Genomic DNA, 13592 nt, shown 5'->3' on the forward strand with positions numbered 1-13592 from the left:
CGCGGGCAGGCGGGGGCCGCACGGGGGTGCGTGACGTCACCGGCATTGGTTACACGACGTTCTAGAACTCCGCCCCACGTGCGCCGGGGAGGAGGGGGAGGAGGAGGAGGAGATGGGGGTGGGGAGGAGGAGGGGGAGAGGTGGTGATGGGCCGGGGGGGCGGGGACGGGGGTGTGCGAGGCAGCGGGGCTGAGCTAAGCCGAGCCCACGTGTGACGGCTCTCGCCGCTGCCCCGGCTCCGCCGCTCGCAGAGAGATTCGGAGGAGCCCGGGCGGGGGGGAGGAGGAGGGGGAGGAGGGAGCGGAGATCTCGGGGCTCGGAGCCGGCCGCCGCTCCGCTCCGATCGCTGTGGGGCTCGGTTTTTTGGGGGTGGGGGGGCGGGGGGGCTCAGATATGGAGGCAAATGGGAGCCAAGGCACCTCGGGCAGCGCCAACGACTCCCAGCACGACCCCGGGTAAGTTTCCAGCCGCTGCCCACCGCGCCGCCTCGGGCTCGCTCTCCTTGCAGCGGCGGGGACGGCGGTGCGCGGAGCCGGGCATCTCCCGCGCCCCCCCGCCCCTCCCGCGCGCCCCCCCCGTGGAAGTTACACACCTTTGGATTGCATTTCGCCGTCACCTTCTCCCCCACCCCACCTCCCGGCTCTCGCTCGCTCGCTCCCCCCCGCTTTCCTTTTAGCTTTTGTAAGTTACACGTCAAAATGGCCGATCTGACATCGGTGCTCACTTCTGTTATGTTTTCTCCCTCTAGTAAAATGTTTATCGGTGGACTGAGCTGGCAGACCTCACCAGGTAAGGGAGGGAGGGGGGGACGCCTGGGTCCCCCCCTTCTTGGCTTCTTTATTGCTCTTTGTTATCCCGGTGTAGGAGCCCCCCCCCGCCATTGGCTCCCCACTTCTCCTGTGCAAGGTTATTTTTTTAAATAGCAAATCCTTTCTGAGCCCTCTATGCGACCTCTGTTGCCGAATTTCCCCCGCGTGTGCAAAAAATGCAAAAACAAAACAGAATAACAACAGAAAACTACTTTTGGATTTTGTCCTTGATGAAAATTTGCATTGCTTTTTTTTCCCACACCTTCTCCCCCCCCATCTCTCTCTTTCTCTCTTTACAGATAGCCTTAGAGACTATTTTAGCAAATTTGGAGAAATTAGAGAATGTATGGTCATGAGAGATCCCACTACGAAACGCTCCAGGTAAACCATTCCCTTCTGGATTTTGTCTTTATTTTAGAACAAAGTTGAAGTTTTATTTTTGGAGGTGTCTTCGGAAGTAGCTAAGCGGATTAGAATGGGGCTGAGGCGCGTGGCTGATCTCGAACGGCGCTCTATACCACCCCCACCGCCCCCCAGTAATCCCAGAGGTTATTGTTAATTGGAGCTGAACTCTGGATACAGAGATACTCATCTCTCTGCTTTAAGTCATTTTCCCGTCGCTTCTTTTTCTCTGTTTAAAATGACATTCAGCTTCATTTACTTTCGCATAGTTTTTTTTTTTTTTTGGTCTTAATGTGTGTTTCCCCCACACTCCCAGCTCCCCAAACTCTTAAGATCCCTCTTAGAAAGATGGTGGTGAATCTCTTCTAAGTGCCGGGCTTTCTTCGGAATAAAACAAAGCGTTAAGAAAGGGAAGGGGAGGAGGAGAGGAAACTGAGGTGGCCAAAGAGTGGAGGCACCAGCATTTTCCAAGTTACCTCCACCCTCCCTGCCCCCGTTCCACTTCCCCCATTAACCTTGATGTTTTTTCTTCCGAGGTGGAGGGCTGTAGGCAGGTGGGGAATTGGAGGAGGGGAGTGGGAGTGGGGGTGCGTGGAGGGCAACTTTTGCTCCTCATTCAGCCTAGGTCTCACTCCTTGTTGCTTTCAATGGTGTCACATTTTCTTGTTTGTTTTTCTCCCTCTTTGTCTCCTTTCAGAGGCTTCGGTTTCGTCACGTTCGCAGACCCAGCAAGTGTAGATAAAGTATTAGGTCAGCCCCACCATGAGTTAGATTCCAAGACGGTAGGTTGCTTTTTGTTGTTGTTGTTCGCCCCTTTTCAGGAACGGTCTGGGCATTGACAGCCCCATTTAAAGGGACAGCGCCTTCTTTTGCTTCTGTACTAGAACTGGGTAGTTTAAACTGAGCTAGCGAGTTGATTTCAAAAGTTTGCTGCGGTGGCTAACTTTGGGGTTTTCTTTTTAGAGCCTGTCCCATTGCAGCTTCAGATGCTGCCAAGGTTAGGCCTGGGGAGGAGAGGGTTCGGCTCCGGCAGAGTCTGCCTGCCCGGCCTGGGGACTGTGCAGAGAAACTCCACCAGAGAGCAAATGCAACTTTTCTTTGTCAGCCAGGCACAGCACGCGTTCCCAACTGTGGCTCTGGGGATCAGCTTTGAGAAGGCACAGCCTGCTTTGTGGCCAAGGGGGACAGCAGTGGGAAGGAAGGGAGAGGGCGCTAAATACAGGTCCAGGCAACAGGTTCCTCCTGGGGCACTTGGGATTTGGAATGTGGTTTGGGAAGGAAAGGGGACGCCGGCAGAGCTGAGCTGGGCATCCACTGGGGTGACTCCAGATGGCGTGAGATCTAAGGCTGATAAGGCCTGGGGGTTTCAAAGTGATTTTTTTTCCCTTCCTTTTCTTTCTCAGATCCTTTCATTTGAGTGTGGGTACTTTTATACATTACAAGTTTTAAAAATCCAGAGTAGAAGGGGGAAAAGTCTCCAGGCAGAGGTCAGAAGGGGAAGGGAAGAGTGTCTGTATATAACAATACATTTAATGGAAGGGGGAGTGTGCAGTGTTTTATTTAGCCCCTGTATGGGCTTCCTGCCTCTCCTCCCTTCCCTTTATGCCTACCAGAGTTTCCCCACGGTTTTTATTAATATATATCTGCCTCAAACAGAGGCCTTAAGATGACATTGGGCTGTAGTGCTGGGTTGCATGGAACTTCACTCCTCTGCGATGGGGTGGTGGGACAAGGCCAGAGATGGGGCTCTATTTTCATCCGCCTCTTATGAAAGTGAGCAAGTCATTCCCTACCTCTGGGTCTCAATTTCCACTTCTGTAAAATAAGTGGACCGAGGTGATCTTTTCAAGTCCCTTTTGGCTTTAACATTGAATGGAAGAGAAGGAAAGAAAATAAAGAAACCTGGCAACCTTCGGTGCACTTGAATTGATTTTGCAAATTCACCCTCTTTCTCTGATCAAAGAAATAAGGTGTGTGTGCCTTCTCCTAAGAAAAAAACCCACCTACACTCTTAGTTGATTTATTAATTGTCCGGGACTTGTCATAGCTTGCATGCAGCCCAGCCTTTTGTACTTTTAGATAATTTAATTTCAGAAATCATTTATAGGACGATAACGGATGTCTGAAGAATTTTTCTCTCCTTGATTTCTTGGTTAGCCATTTCAAAAAGCTAGTGAAATTAAAGAGGAAAATCTTTTCAAGGCAAATTTGGGAATTTATCATCCTCCCCCCCCCTTGCTACCTGGGTGGGAGAAACAGTATTTGGTTTCTGTGGTGGCTGGTGGGTCATATTCCTCTGTATCAGGTGCAAAGCCTGCAGTTTCCCTCTCTGATTGTTTATAGACTTGTTTTGGTCACTATTATTTAGTGTAACCTAGCTTTTGACTTTGTTTCAACGTTCAGTGCAGGAGGCAGAAGCGGTTGGTTTATTGACATGGAAACGAGGATCTTGTTTACTGTTACCTTAAAAGCTTTGTTTAGGTAACGGCCATTCACATCCAAAATAGTACCCTAGTCTTTTCCTAGAGGACTTGTAGCTACAGTAAGTAGAGCTGTACCTAACTAACTAATGTTTTAATTTTTGGTAGTTTTCTTTTTTGTTTGTTTTTTAAAAAAATAGTTGACAGGGATGTGCAAAAGGTTGGGATTTGCCATGCCTAACTTGACCCTTCCTCTCCTTCAGAGATCTCAGCGTGTAGACTTTGCACACTGAGGAACTTCGATCATGATATAATGCTCTGATACCGCCACACACCGTCCAGGAGTTCTGAACTGGCTTTTTAGTTTTGCGATTTAAATTTTTTTTTAGTACTTCACTTTCTTCATTGCACCTTACGTCTTCCAGCTCCTGGCACCTCCCTTAACATACCCCACACCTGTTACCCCATAAACAGGGTGATTTCTGATTGCAATTGTGTGCCGGTCAACTAAAAAAACACTCTCTGGGGAGTATTTATAAAAAGACACCTCTGTCTTATGTTCGGTCAACAGAATGGAAAATCCACACCTGTTGTATTTCTCTTGTAGACAAGCGCTAGTCAGTGCTGGACACACCTGTAGATGCAGTAATGTTAATCCTTATGAAAGGGTAGTTTTCTAGATCAGAGATTTTTGTCTATTTTAGTTTTTGAAAAGTAATCTCTCATTTCTCAGGTGATGTTTAAAGGTAGGGAACACAATAAAGACTTTTATTAGGTCTTTAAGCCACTGTAAGAACAGCAGGAAATCCTCATATGTCTTTCTGGCTGGGACCCTAGGTAATGTAAGTCAGGGAACAAATGGACTATCCTCCGCGCTTCCCACTGCTCACCCCCACCTCCCTACTTTCCTCCAAAGCATTATTACTCTTTCCCCCTGCCCCCATGGCAGAAGTGAAAACAAAGCTCAGATTTACTTTTTAAAAGGAAAACATTTTAATATGAAAGCCAAAGCCTAGAAATAAATAACCGGTATCAATGTTTATCCTATCTGTGTTCAATTTTTACCCAAAGATTTGTGCCATTTGGAAATTGAATGAAAACCGACAACGGGAATATTTTCACATTTCTTACCTCCTCTTTTTATCTGTGTAGTCACTTTTTTCCTCCCTCACATCAGCCTGTTAGATTCACATGCTTCTGGGAGAACTGTTCTGAGTTCAGAACAGCTAGGCCCTGATTGAGCATCATGCATTTTGCAAGTGTCCGATTTGGACTGGAGGCTGTTTTTCCATTTGGATTGAGATTGGGGTAGGGGAATCCCCTACTTGTTGCACTAGATTCCGACTACTTCTTTTATTCAGTAACTTTTTTTTTTTGTGCTCTCCTTATGATGAGATTTCTTTTCTAATTTGGGTTTAGGTTGCTGATAGATTTTTACTCCCTGTTGTTTTTAAAATCCAGGTGGCTTTAGCTCACATGCTTCACTTTCTTTACTTAAAAAAAATTATTTTTTATCTTTTGAGGTATAACTACAGAACAGATGATCTTTTTGATTAATCCTGGATAACTTTACTTTTGCTAAAATGAATTAATTAACTCAAGCAGAGCATTGTGTTGGATGTCTATGGGGAGTTTTTGGATGTTGTTGATTTAAAAAATTTTTGGAATCTCCTTCCCCTCCTGTGTTGTTTAGTTATCATCAGGGAGAAGAAATACCATCCAATTACCTACTGCTAGAGAATACTTACATTTCATTTTCAGGTTATGATTTTTTTCCCAGTGATAATGATGCTTCCATCTTTTCTCCCAGCCACGCATAGCAAATTAGATGCAGATACCATTTAATATTCAGTGTCTGGAAGAAGAAGCCCTTGCCTAAATAAGAATACATGAGATCTAGTTTATTAAGAGCATCACACACTGAAATGCATGGTGGGTCATTTCAGAAAGGCTAGCTAGCTATGTTAGTTATGTGATCTATTGGAGGGATGGTTAGGTTGAGATCAAAGTTTAGGAAACTTTTGAGTTGCCTGAGAAGTTACTGAAAGCTGGATTATAAGCCTGAGAAATGAGTGATGAATAATTAGGTGATTAATCATATATTTTTTCCTTTTCTTAAAGTACTTTATTGACTCCTGCTTTTCTATTTTTTTTTCCCAGATTGACCCCAAAGTTGCATTTCCTCGTCGAGCGCAACCGAAGGTAAGTAGGAGAATCAACAGTAGGATTTTAGCACTCAGAGATGTTTGCCAAGAATTTCAAGTTTCAAACAGCATTGGCAATGAACTGTGGAAGCCTGGTATTCACTGTTCCTTTGGGGTATCAGGACAGGCTGGGCAAGTAGTCCTGTGAGATAACCATGCGTCTCTAAGTTAGCCATCCCAAGGTGGCTTCTGAACATCCACCTGGGGGCAGAGACAAGTCTGATGCTTAGTAGGAGGACGTGGTTCCATCCACTGCAGTATTTTTTGCAGGTATTCTATTTATTTTTTAAGCATTTCCAAGATCCTATCAGGAAAAGTCAAACATTTCCTTGTGACTCTTTTGGAGGGTACTCTTTGAGGCTTCACAACTTGGAGTTTATGGAGAGGAATAGAGTTTAACTAAACAACTGATCCTCTCTTGGATAAAACAACTTCTTAGGCCCATAAAGCCTTAAATCTGAGAGAGGAAGCAGTGGATATCTTGGTTTGTAGGTTGGTTGAATAAGTCAGGGCATACTTGAAACCAACAGTGCTTCTTATTTGTGCAAGTGCTGGTGCCTGGGTGGAGAAGTCCTAAAAATGTTGTAACCTTGTAGGAGTGGCACTACAAGACTTGCTTAAAGAATCAAGATAGGGCTTCACTTTTTTAGAAGTGTGTCGTTAACATAGTTTTCTCTGAGCTTGCCAGGTGTGGCTATGAGAACACAGCTGCATGAAGCCTAAGATTAAATTGGAAGGGCTTATGGCTTGCTTAACATGTTACGTTTACACTTTTTAGTTACTTTTTTTCTTCCCTAAGTAGCGCTGGAAGAAATGTTTTTTATGTATCTTCTGGATTTGTCATTCTTTTAGGGAAAGGGGAAAAGTTGAAGCTTCAGATTGTAAGTCTGAAGGGGTTGTGACTTTAGCAAATTCAGTTTATTTCTTTACGCATAGTCTCCCAGAAGTGGAACCTTTTCATTGTGTGAAGAGAGGAATGGTTTTGCACATTAATATAGAAAAAGTTGGTGATTGTGATGGTACTTTCAGGTCTGGAGCCTACCACTTGATTGATTGATTCCTTCCTTTCTTCCCTCCTTCCTTCCTTCTCTCCCTCCTTGTTCTCTTTCTTCTCACTTTTTTAAAGATGGAAACACAGCTGTTTAAGTAAATGCAATGAAATATTTTCTTAAGGCATTTTTTTCTAATGCTTAAGCAAATGATAGGAGTTAATGAACTAAAGAGATTAGGTTATTTCTGTACTTAGCACAAACTTTGGAATTGTCCTTATTGTTTTAGTTACTTCCCAAACTGTCTGTGATCCTTCACATTTCAGAGAGCTTCCCAGAGTTAGCAGTATTTCCTGGGTTTGGAAGAATTGCTGTTTCTTCCATAAGTGTGAATCTTCAAATTTCCAGGTTAGTCATTGGATCACTCAGAGCTTGGATCAGATTACCCAAGAGGGAAGCTGGAAAAATCCCTTACTTGGTAAAACCATGAGTTTGACCTGTTTTTCTCTCCCCCTTGTTGTCCCCCTTCCTTAACTTTGTTTTTAAATGAGAAAAGCAATATTTCACTTTAATACACTCTGCAGTGATGCATTCAACTTGAAAATGAGACAGAATATTTCTCAAACTTGTCAAAGTGTGCATTCCTTTCCCAGCCCTCAGCTCCACATCTGGAATGTTTGTAGGTGAATTGACACGAAACCAGTTGGGAGAGAACATCTTTCCATGAATTCTAGGGATTTAATAATAACACCTGACTGTGTATGACATACTTCACTTTACAGAGGACTTTGCTGTTCATTATCTCCATCTACATTCCATCTCCTGGGGCATTTGGCTGTTGTCCCTGACCTTCTCTCAGTCTCAGTGTGCTCATCTGTAAAATAGGAGTGATGACAGTAGCTCTCCCAGAAGGTTTTTGTGTAGAGTAAAAGAGCATGGTCTGCGACAAAGGTCTTCGTCATTGTCATTACATAATTTTTTCTTGTCGGTTTTCTCATCACTGTTCTGGTTGTTGTCAGCAAGCGGGACAGCCTGGGTTCAGATGCTGATGGTGCCACTCCTTAGCTATGTGAATTTGAACGATCGTTTAACTTCCTTGAACCTTCGTTTTTCCATCTCATAGAGTTTTTCTGCAGATTACATGAATTAATAAAGGTAAAGGGACTGAAAAAAAAAAAAGACGTGTTGCATGGTAATGCCATAGAAGCGTTAACCTGCTATTTTATTTATTTATTTATTTATTTATTTATTTATTTATTTATTTATTTTGAGATGGAATCTCACTGTGTTGCCCAGGCTGGTCTTGAACTCCTGGGCCAAGCTATCCTCCCACCTCTGCCTCCCAGAGTGCTGGGATTATAGGCGTGAGCCACCGTGCCTGGCCAACCTGCTACTTTTTACTGCCGTTTTTATTAAGTCCTCACATCAACCTGTGAGAGGTTGAGTAATCATAATGATACTAATTGAATTTATATGCCAGGCACTATTGCTGAGATTTTATTAACCCATTTAATCCTCACGCAGCCCTATGAGGAGAGTACTAGTATGAGCTCATTTTATAAATGAGGAAACTGAGGCATGGATGGATGTCCAGGAGCCATACCCAGGCAACCTGGCTGTAGAACTGGGCCCTTCACCAATGTTCCATGCTATGGGGGTACCTCAGGGGATGGCTTCTCTGTTATGTGACAGGAGATGGGCTTGGAGAGGTCAGCAGGCTGTGCTGAGGGAACTATTGCCAGAGGCCCAGGACTTTGAAGTTCTGCGTTCCTGGGCCTAGGTGATTTGCCTTGCCCCATCATGTTATACCAGTGTGTGACACTGTCTTATATCTTTCCATCCGGCCCCTCAGGCCATCTTTTCAGATGGTTCTGGAGTTGCTCAACCCCAGTGAGGCAACAGAATAAATGCCAAGGTTGTATGGTGGTTGAGAATAGGGACAGGGTGGGGAGAAAGTGTCTTCCCTGTCTACATTTATTTTCCAATAGAATTTGAGCCTGGTCGCTGGGATTTCAGACTGGAGTTAGTGTTGGGGGCCAAAACCCGGCTGGCAGGAGCATAGAACTTTAAGTTGAGCCTGATTTATTTATCGTTTATCTCCCTTCAATAAAATTTCTGTGTTTTTGTGTTCAGGTCATAGTGGCAGAGGGAACCCTGCCCCTCCTCGTGGACTGGGCCAGGAGCTTGTAAATGATATGTCAGTGTGTGTTTCAGTTAAAATGAGTTTCTCTGCTTTCTGGCTGTCCCTCCTTGCTAACGCTCGCCAGAGAAATATTCCATGGAGGTGTTAAAACAAGACTAGTGGAAAGAAATGGTAACTTAAAATGAAAGAAAATCCATGGCAGTGAAGAACAGATTTCATCTTAGTACTGTCATAATATTCTCTAATGTATCAATAAATAAAAATCTGTTTAGACCAGAATTTTAATGAGTCACCAAAGAAAGATTTTGAATCCTGCAGTTTATGTATCCCCCTTTGTGGTGTAAATGTTCACATCTCAAGTGAAGTAGAGTGGGGAGACTCTTCGGAGACTAGAGGCTGTTAATTAGTGAAGTATATTTTGATCAGGGCAAGAAGACTGGTTCATTCTATATCTTCCTATTTCTCTGGATGATTATTTCATTTTGTAAAATATGTAAGAGTTCCCCCCCTTATCTTTTTAAAAATTAAAATGGTCGTGCTCCTCTAAAAAGATGACTTAATTTGAAGCCTTTGGAGACATGAGGATGATGAGGATCCATCATTCCCTGTTCTTTCTTTGCTCCCTTTGAACTGGAGTGTTGGCTGTCTGGAAGAGTTTTGCTTGAGCGCGTGGGTTCTTTTCCTGTTTGTGGAGGAACCAAGAGACTCCTTAGCATCTTTCAGCAAGAGCGAGGTCTGGGTGTACTCACCATCTGTCTTAATTATCCTTGTGTATAAGAAAACATTCCCACCTTTTCCCAATTGCCATTTCCTTCCTTAACTTTTAGAGGCCAGAACCTTATCTGTTGATGCAGGGAGATCTCACTTCTTTAACCTATTTCTAGTTGCCTTCAGTCACAGCGGGGTGGCCAGGAGCAAGTCACTTAAACCTCCCCAAGGCTCAGTTTCCTCCTCTGTAAAAGAGGGAGAATTACAGTACTCATCGCATGCTGTTGTTTGGAGGATAAATGCAAAATTCTTCACTGGGAGTCTGGCATAAAATAGCACCCCGCAAATACCTGTTGATCTTATTATTATAGGATTATTATTTTTATGATTATTATTTTTAAGATGGAGTCTCACTTGGTCACCCAGGCTGGAGTGCAGTGGTGCGATCTTGGCCCACTGCAACCTCCACCTTCTGGGTTCAAGCAGTTCTCCTGCCTCAGCCTCCCAAGTAGCTGGGATTACAGGCACCTGCCATCATGCTTGGCTAATTTTTGTATTTTTGTAGAAATGGGGTTTCATGATGTTGACCAGGCTGGTCTTGAACTCCTGATCTCAGGAAATCCACCCACCTCTGCCTCCGAAAGTGTTGGGATTACAGGTGTGAGCCACTGCGCCCGGCCGGAGAATTATTTTAATAGAATGAAAAAAAGAACAATGGTGAAATGACTGAAGGAAAATCTTAATTGGAATGTAAGCTCTCTGAGGGCAGGGAACTGTTTAGTAACTAAATGAATGAACTGAATCCAGCCTGCCTTTTTCCCTGTGGAGGCAGCTGCTACCCAGTAAAGTTAAGTTGGTTGCTTCAGGTCCACAGTTAGATTGTAGCAGGGCTGAGCTAGCAGCTGGGTTTTCCTGTTCCCCTCTTCCCCTTGACGTGGCTTCAGAGCCCTGGAAGGTTCTCTGCTAAGCACACATCCAGATGGGTGCAATGGCAGCCCGAGCGTGTACACGCACACCTCCTGTTCTGGGGGAGTGGTTTCTTGGCAGCTTCTCAAGGGCGAAGGGCGAGTTTTCGGCATCTGGCCTTCCCTTGCTGCTGTGGGTCGGGTCATTCTAGCATCTTGCCATCTTGGATGTTCTGCAGCTGTCATCTCGGCAGCCACCGTGAACTGGCCTGCCAGTGGGTTTTCTCGTTCCCAGCGAGGATGTGGTGGTGTGTCTTCAGCCCTTTTCCACAACAGCGAGGACCTGGGAGGATTAGTGGCTAGCTTCTTTCTTGTCGGTGAGCACTGCTCCTTCCTGTGTTCCAAGTCAGTAGCAGGTGTCAGCCCAAGGAGGAGGGGCACCTTGTCCTACAAATGTCCTTTCCCTGGATTTTGCTGTTCCTCACGTGCTTTCATTTCATTGTTAAGGTCAGTCTCCTAGGACTACGAAGCTCCTGTGTTCTGTGTCAGATGATTTTTGGCAGACAGGTGAGCCTCCTCTGCTGCCTGGGAAGGGAGGAGAAGGCAGTCTCGGAGGAACCAGCTGACCATCTCAGGTGCCCCTTGGGGCGGCGTCCATTCTTCGTGTCCTATTTTGTATTTTTAAACCCGAACAATCTTCGGCCGAAAGCCCCGAGAAGACACAGGGGAGATGTAGTTCATCATCTCTGTCTTCCCGTTTGATCTAATGTGTTCATTTAACAAGAGCTGGGTTAATCCTTGTTAATTGCCAACTCTGTGCATGCACCACTTTTGGAGGGATTCAGGATACACTCAGTGCTTCCTGATGCGCACGGAACACAGTCTCAACGTCTTAGCTTGGTACTTAAGGTCCTTCAAAATCTGTTCCGGGGTGTTTTCCACCTTCTCTCTCAATTCTTCTGGTTTTTGCTGCCTTGAAACTGAATGCTTACCCTTCTCTGAGAAACCTGTTATTTTGCAGATTTCCCTCTCTGCACTGCCCTTCCCTTTCTCTGTACACAGCAGACCCCTCTTTGAAAGCCCAACTGCATCATTATCTTTTCCGTGAAGCTGTCCCTGTCCCTTTGTGGAAACAGTCATATTTCTTTGGATTTCCACAGCACTTACCTTTACTTTGGTTAAGCCCCTTCCAACAATAATAAATTAGCAAAAACTTATGGAGCACATACATCTGTTGCGTGTTGTGCTAGGCATTCACTCATTCACTCATTCATTTATTCACCAAACAAGCACCCACCGTGTGCCAGATACTGTGCAAAGTTCTGGGGATAGTGTGGAGAATACGACAAAGTTCCTGCCTTCACCAAACTTTTGCTCTAGTGGGGCAAATAGGCAGTGAGCAAACAGATAAGTATATAACGTGCTGTCGGGTGTGATCACCAAAGCCAGGAAAGAGTGATGGGGGGAGTGGGGTGGGCCATTTACTTAGTACAGTCAGTTGCCACTTTCAGTAGTTCAGAAATTATTTACCAAGTTTCTGCTCAGCATCAGGGACTGTGTTATGCGCTTTGTTCTGAGTTTTACGGTATTTAGGTTCATGCCTTATCTCCTCCATTGGAGACAAGCATATTTTACTGCTACTACTACTACTAATAAAAAAAAACCCCAACCAGGTGCAGTGGCTCACGCCTATAATCCCAACACTTTGGGAGGCCGAGATGGGTGGATCACGAGGTCAGGAGAGACCAGCCTGGCCAAGATGGTGAAACCCCGTCTCTACTAAAAATACAAAAATTAGCCAGGCATGGTGGCAGGCATCTGTAATCCCAGCAACTCGAGATGCTAAGGCAGAGAATTGCTTGAATCTGGGAGGTGGAGGTTGCAGTGAGCCGAGATCGCGGCACTGCACTCCAGCTTGGGTGACAGAGCAAGACTCCATCTCAAAAAAACAAACAAACAAAATACCCCGTCCTTAGCCCTTAGTTTGTGCTTTTGTACATTATGGACTTCCATTTAGGTAAAGGGAATGAAACATGACAGAAGAAACACAGTTCTCATCTTTAAGGACGTTAGCTCCAGGTTGGGACGAGGTGGTGACCTGTGATACTGGAAAGGATGGGATAAGCCCAATAGAATAGATAGGAACAGCATTTTGAGGAAGGGCAATCTAAGCTTCTAGGAAGAGGTGGTCTTTGCCCCAGATCTTGAAGATGAGGTAGGAAGGAATAATGGCAGGAACACTGTTCTTCCTTCCTGCTGGGAACTAGGAAGATCAGGGTATGCAGCTGTGTGGCAAAGGGTATGTGCTGCAGAGTTTTCTGGCATGAGGCTTGCAAAGTAAGTTGGAGCCAGTTAGTAGAAGGCCTCAAGGACCCGACAAAGCAAATGGACAGGTGCTGGGGAACCTGTTGTGTGTCTGTGCGGGTGTATGGGGGTGCTCCATGGGATGTTCTGAGCTCATTCGGCCCCGTATAGAAGCTGGGGTCACTGATAGGATCATGGCTGATGCAGTTGCCTGGAGAACTTCCACCCTGGGCTTGTGGCTTAAGTTTAATTCAGACTATGTTCTCTCTGGTCAGAGTCTCTCTTGCCATAGGCTCTTCTTCTTCAGGAGTAAGTCTCTTGGCAGATGCCACCTCTACCTTTGGGGGTGTGTGGCCGCTTACAAAGAGCTCTCTCATTCTCTTGTTTCTACCTTCTATCGTCCCTTCTTTTCCTCGTTAACAAGGGACTATGATATAGATACAATTCCAAAGTTCTGTACTTTGTCCTTGTTTAAGCTGTGACCATGACCTCACCATGTGTAGACAGTGAGATACCATTTCTCGATGTGAACATCACAGATTGCCTGTATGACACCAGTGTGTGTGTCCTGTGGCTCGGAGCAGTCTGACCTGTGACTTCATAGATGGTATCCGCTTGGGGTCGCCTTTGGCTGAGCGGCTGGTTGGTGAAGAATATGCGTTTTTGAAATCATGATCTCTGCTTTCCGTGTGGTATGAGGTGCTCAGG

At 45.2% G+C, this 13592-nt stretch overlaps 1 protein-coding gene across 9 annotated transcripts in view; it reads left to right on the plus strand.

The window, feature by feature from the left end:
* The first annotated feature begins 173 nt into the window (after nucleotides 1-173).
* Nucleotides 174-13592, plus strand: part of MSI2 (musashi RNA binding protein 2) — a 429302-nt gene continuing 415883 nt past the window's right edge. For 5 of the 9 annotated variants that reach the window (XR_004430686.1, XM_033183608.1, XM_033183606.1 and 2 more), the window contains exons 1-5: nucleotides 302-455; nucleotides 749-789; nucleotides 1109-1190; nucleotides 1909-1993; nucleotides 5792-5833. Coding sequence is in view for 8 of the 9 variants with exons in the window: in XM_033183608.1 (XP_033039499.1) it covers nucleotides 394-455; nucleotides 749-789; nucleotides 1109-1190; nucleotides 1909-1993; nucleotides 5792-5833 (312 nt within the window). In the remaining variant the exon portion in view is untranslated. Of the gene's footprint in view, nucleotides 456-748; nucleotides 790-1108; nucleotides 1191-1908; nucleotides 1994-5791; nucleotides 5834-13592 lie in introns of all 9 variants that reach the window. The other 4 variants (XM_033183607.1, XM_033183612.1, XM_033183609.1 and 1 more) reach the window with 3 other exon arrangements.

This window comes from Trachypithecus francoisi, unplaced genomic scaffold, assembly GCF_009764315.1.
Source record: "Trachypithecus francoisi isolate TF-2019V2 unplaced genomic scaffold, Tfra_2.0 Lachesis_group20, whole genome shotgun sequence".
NCBI classification, from domain to species: Eukaryota; Metazoa; Chordata; class Mammalia; order Primates; family Cercopithecidae; genus Trachypithecus; species Trachypithecus francoisi.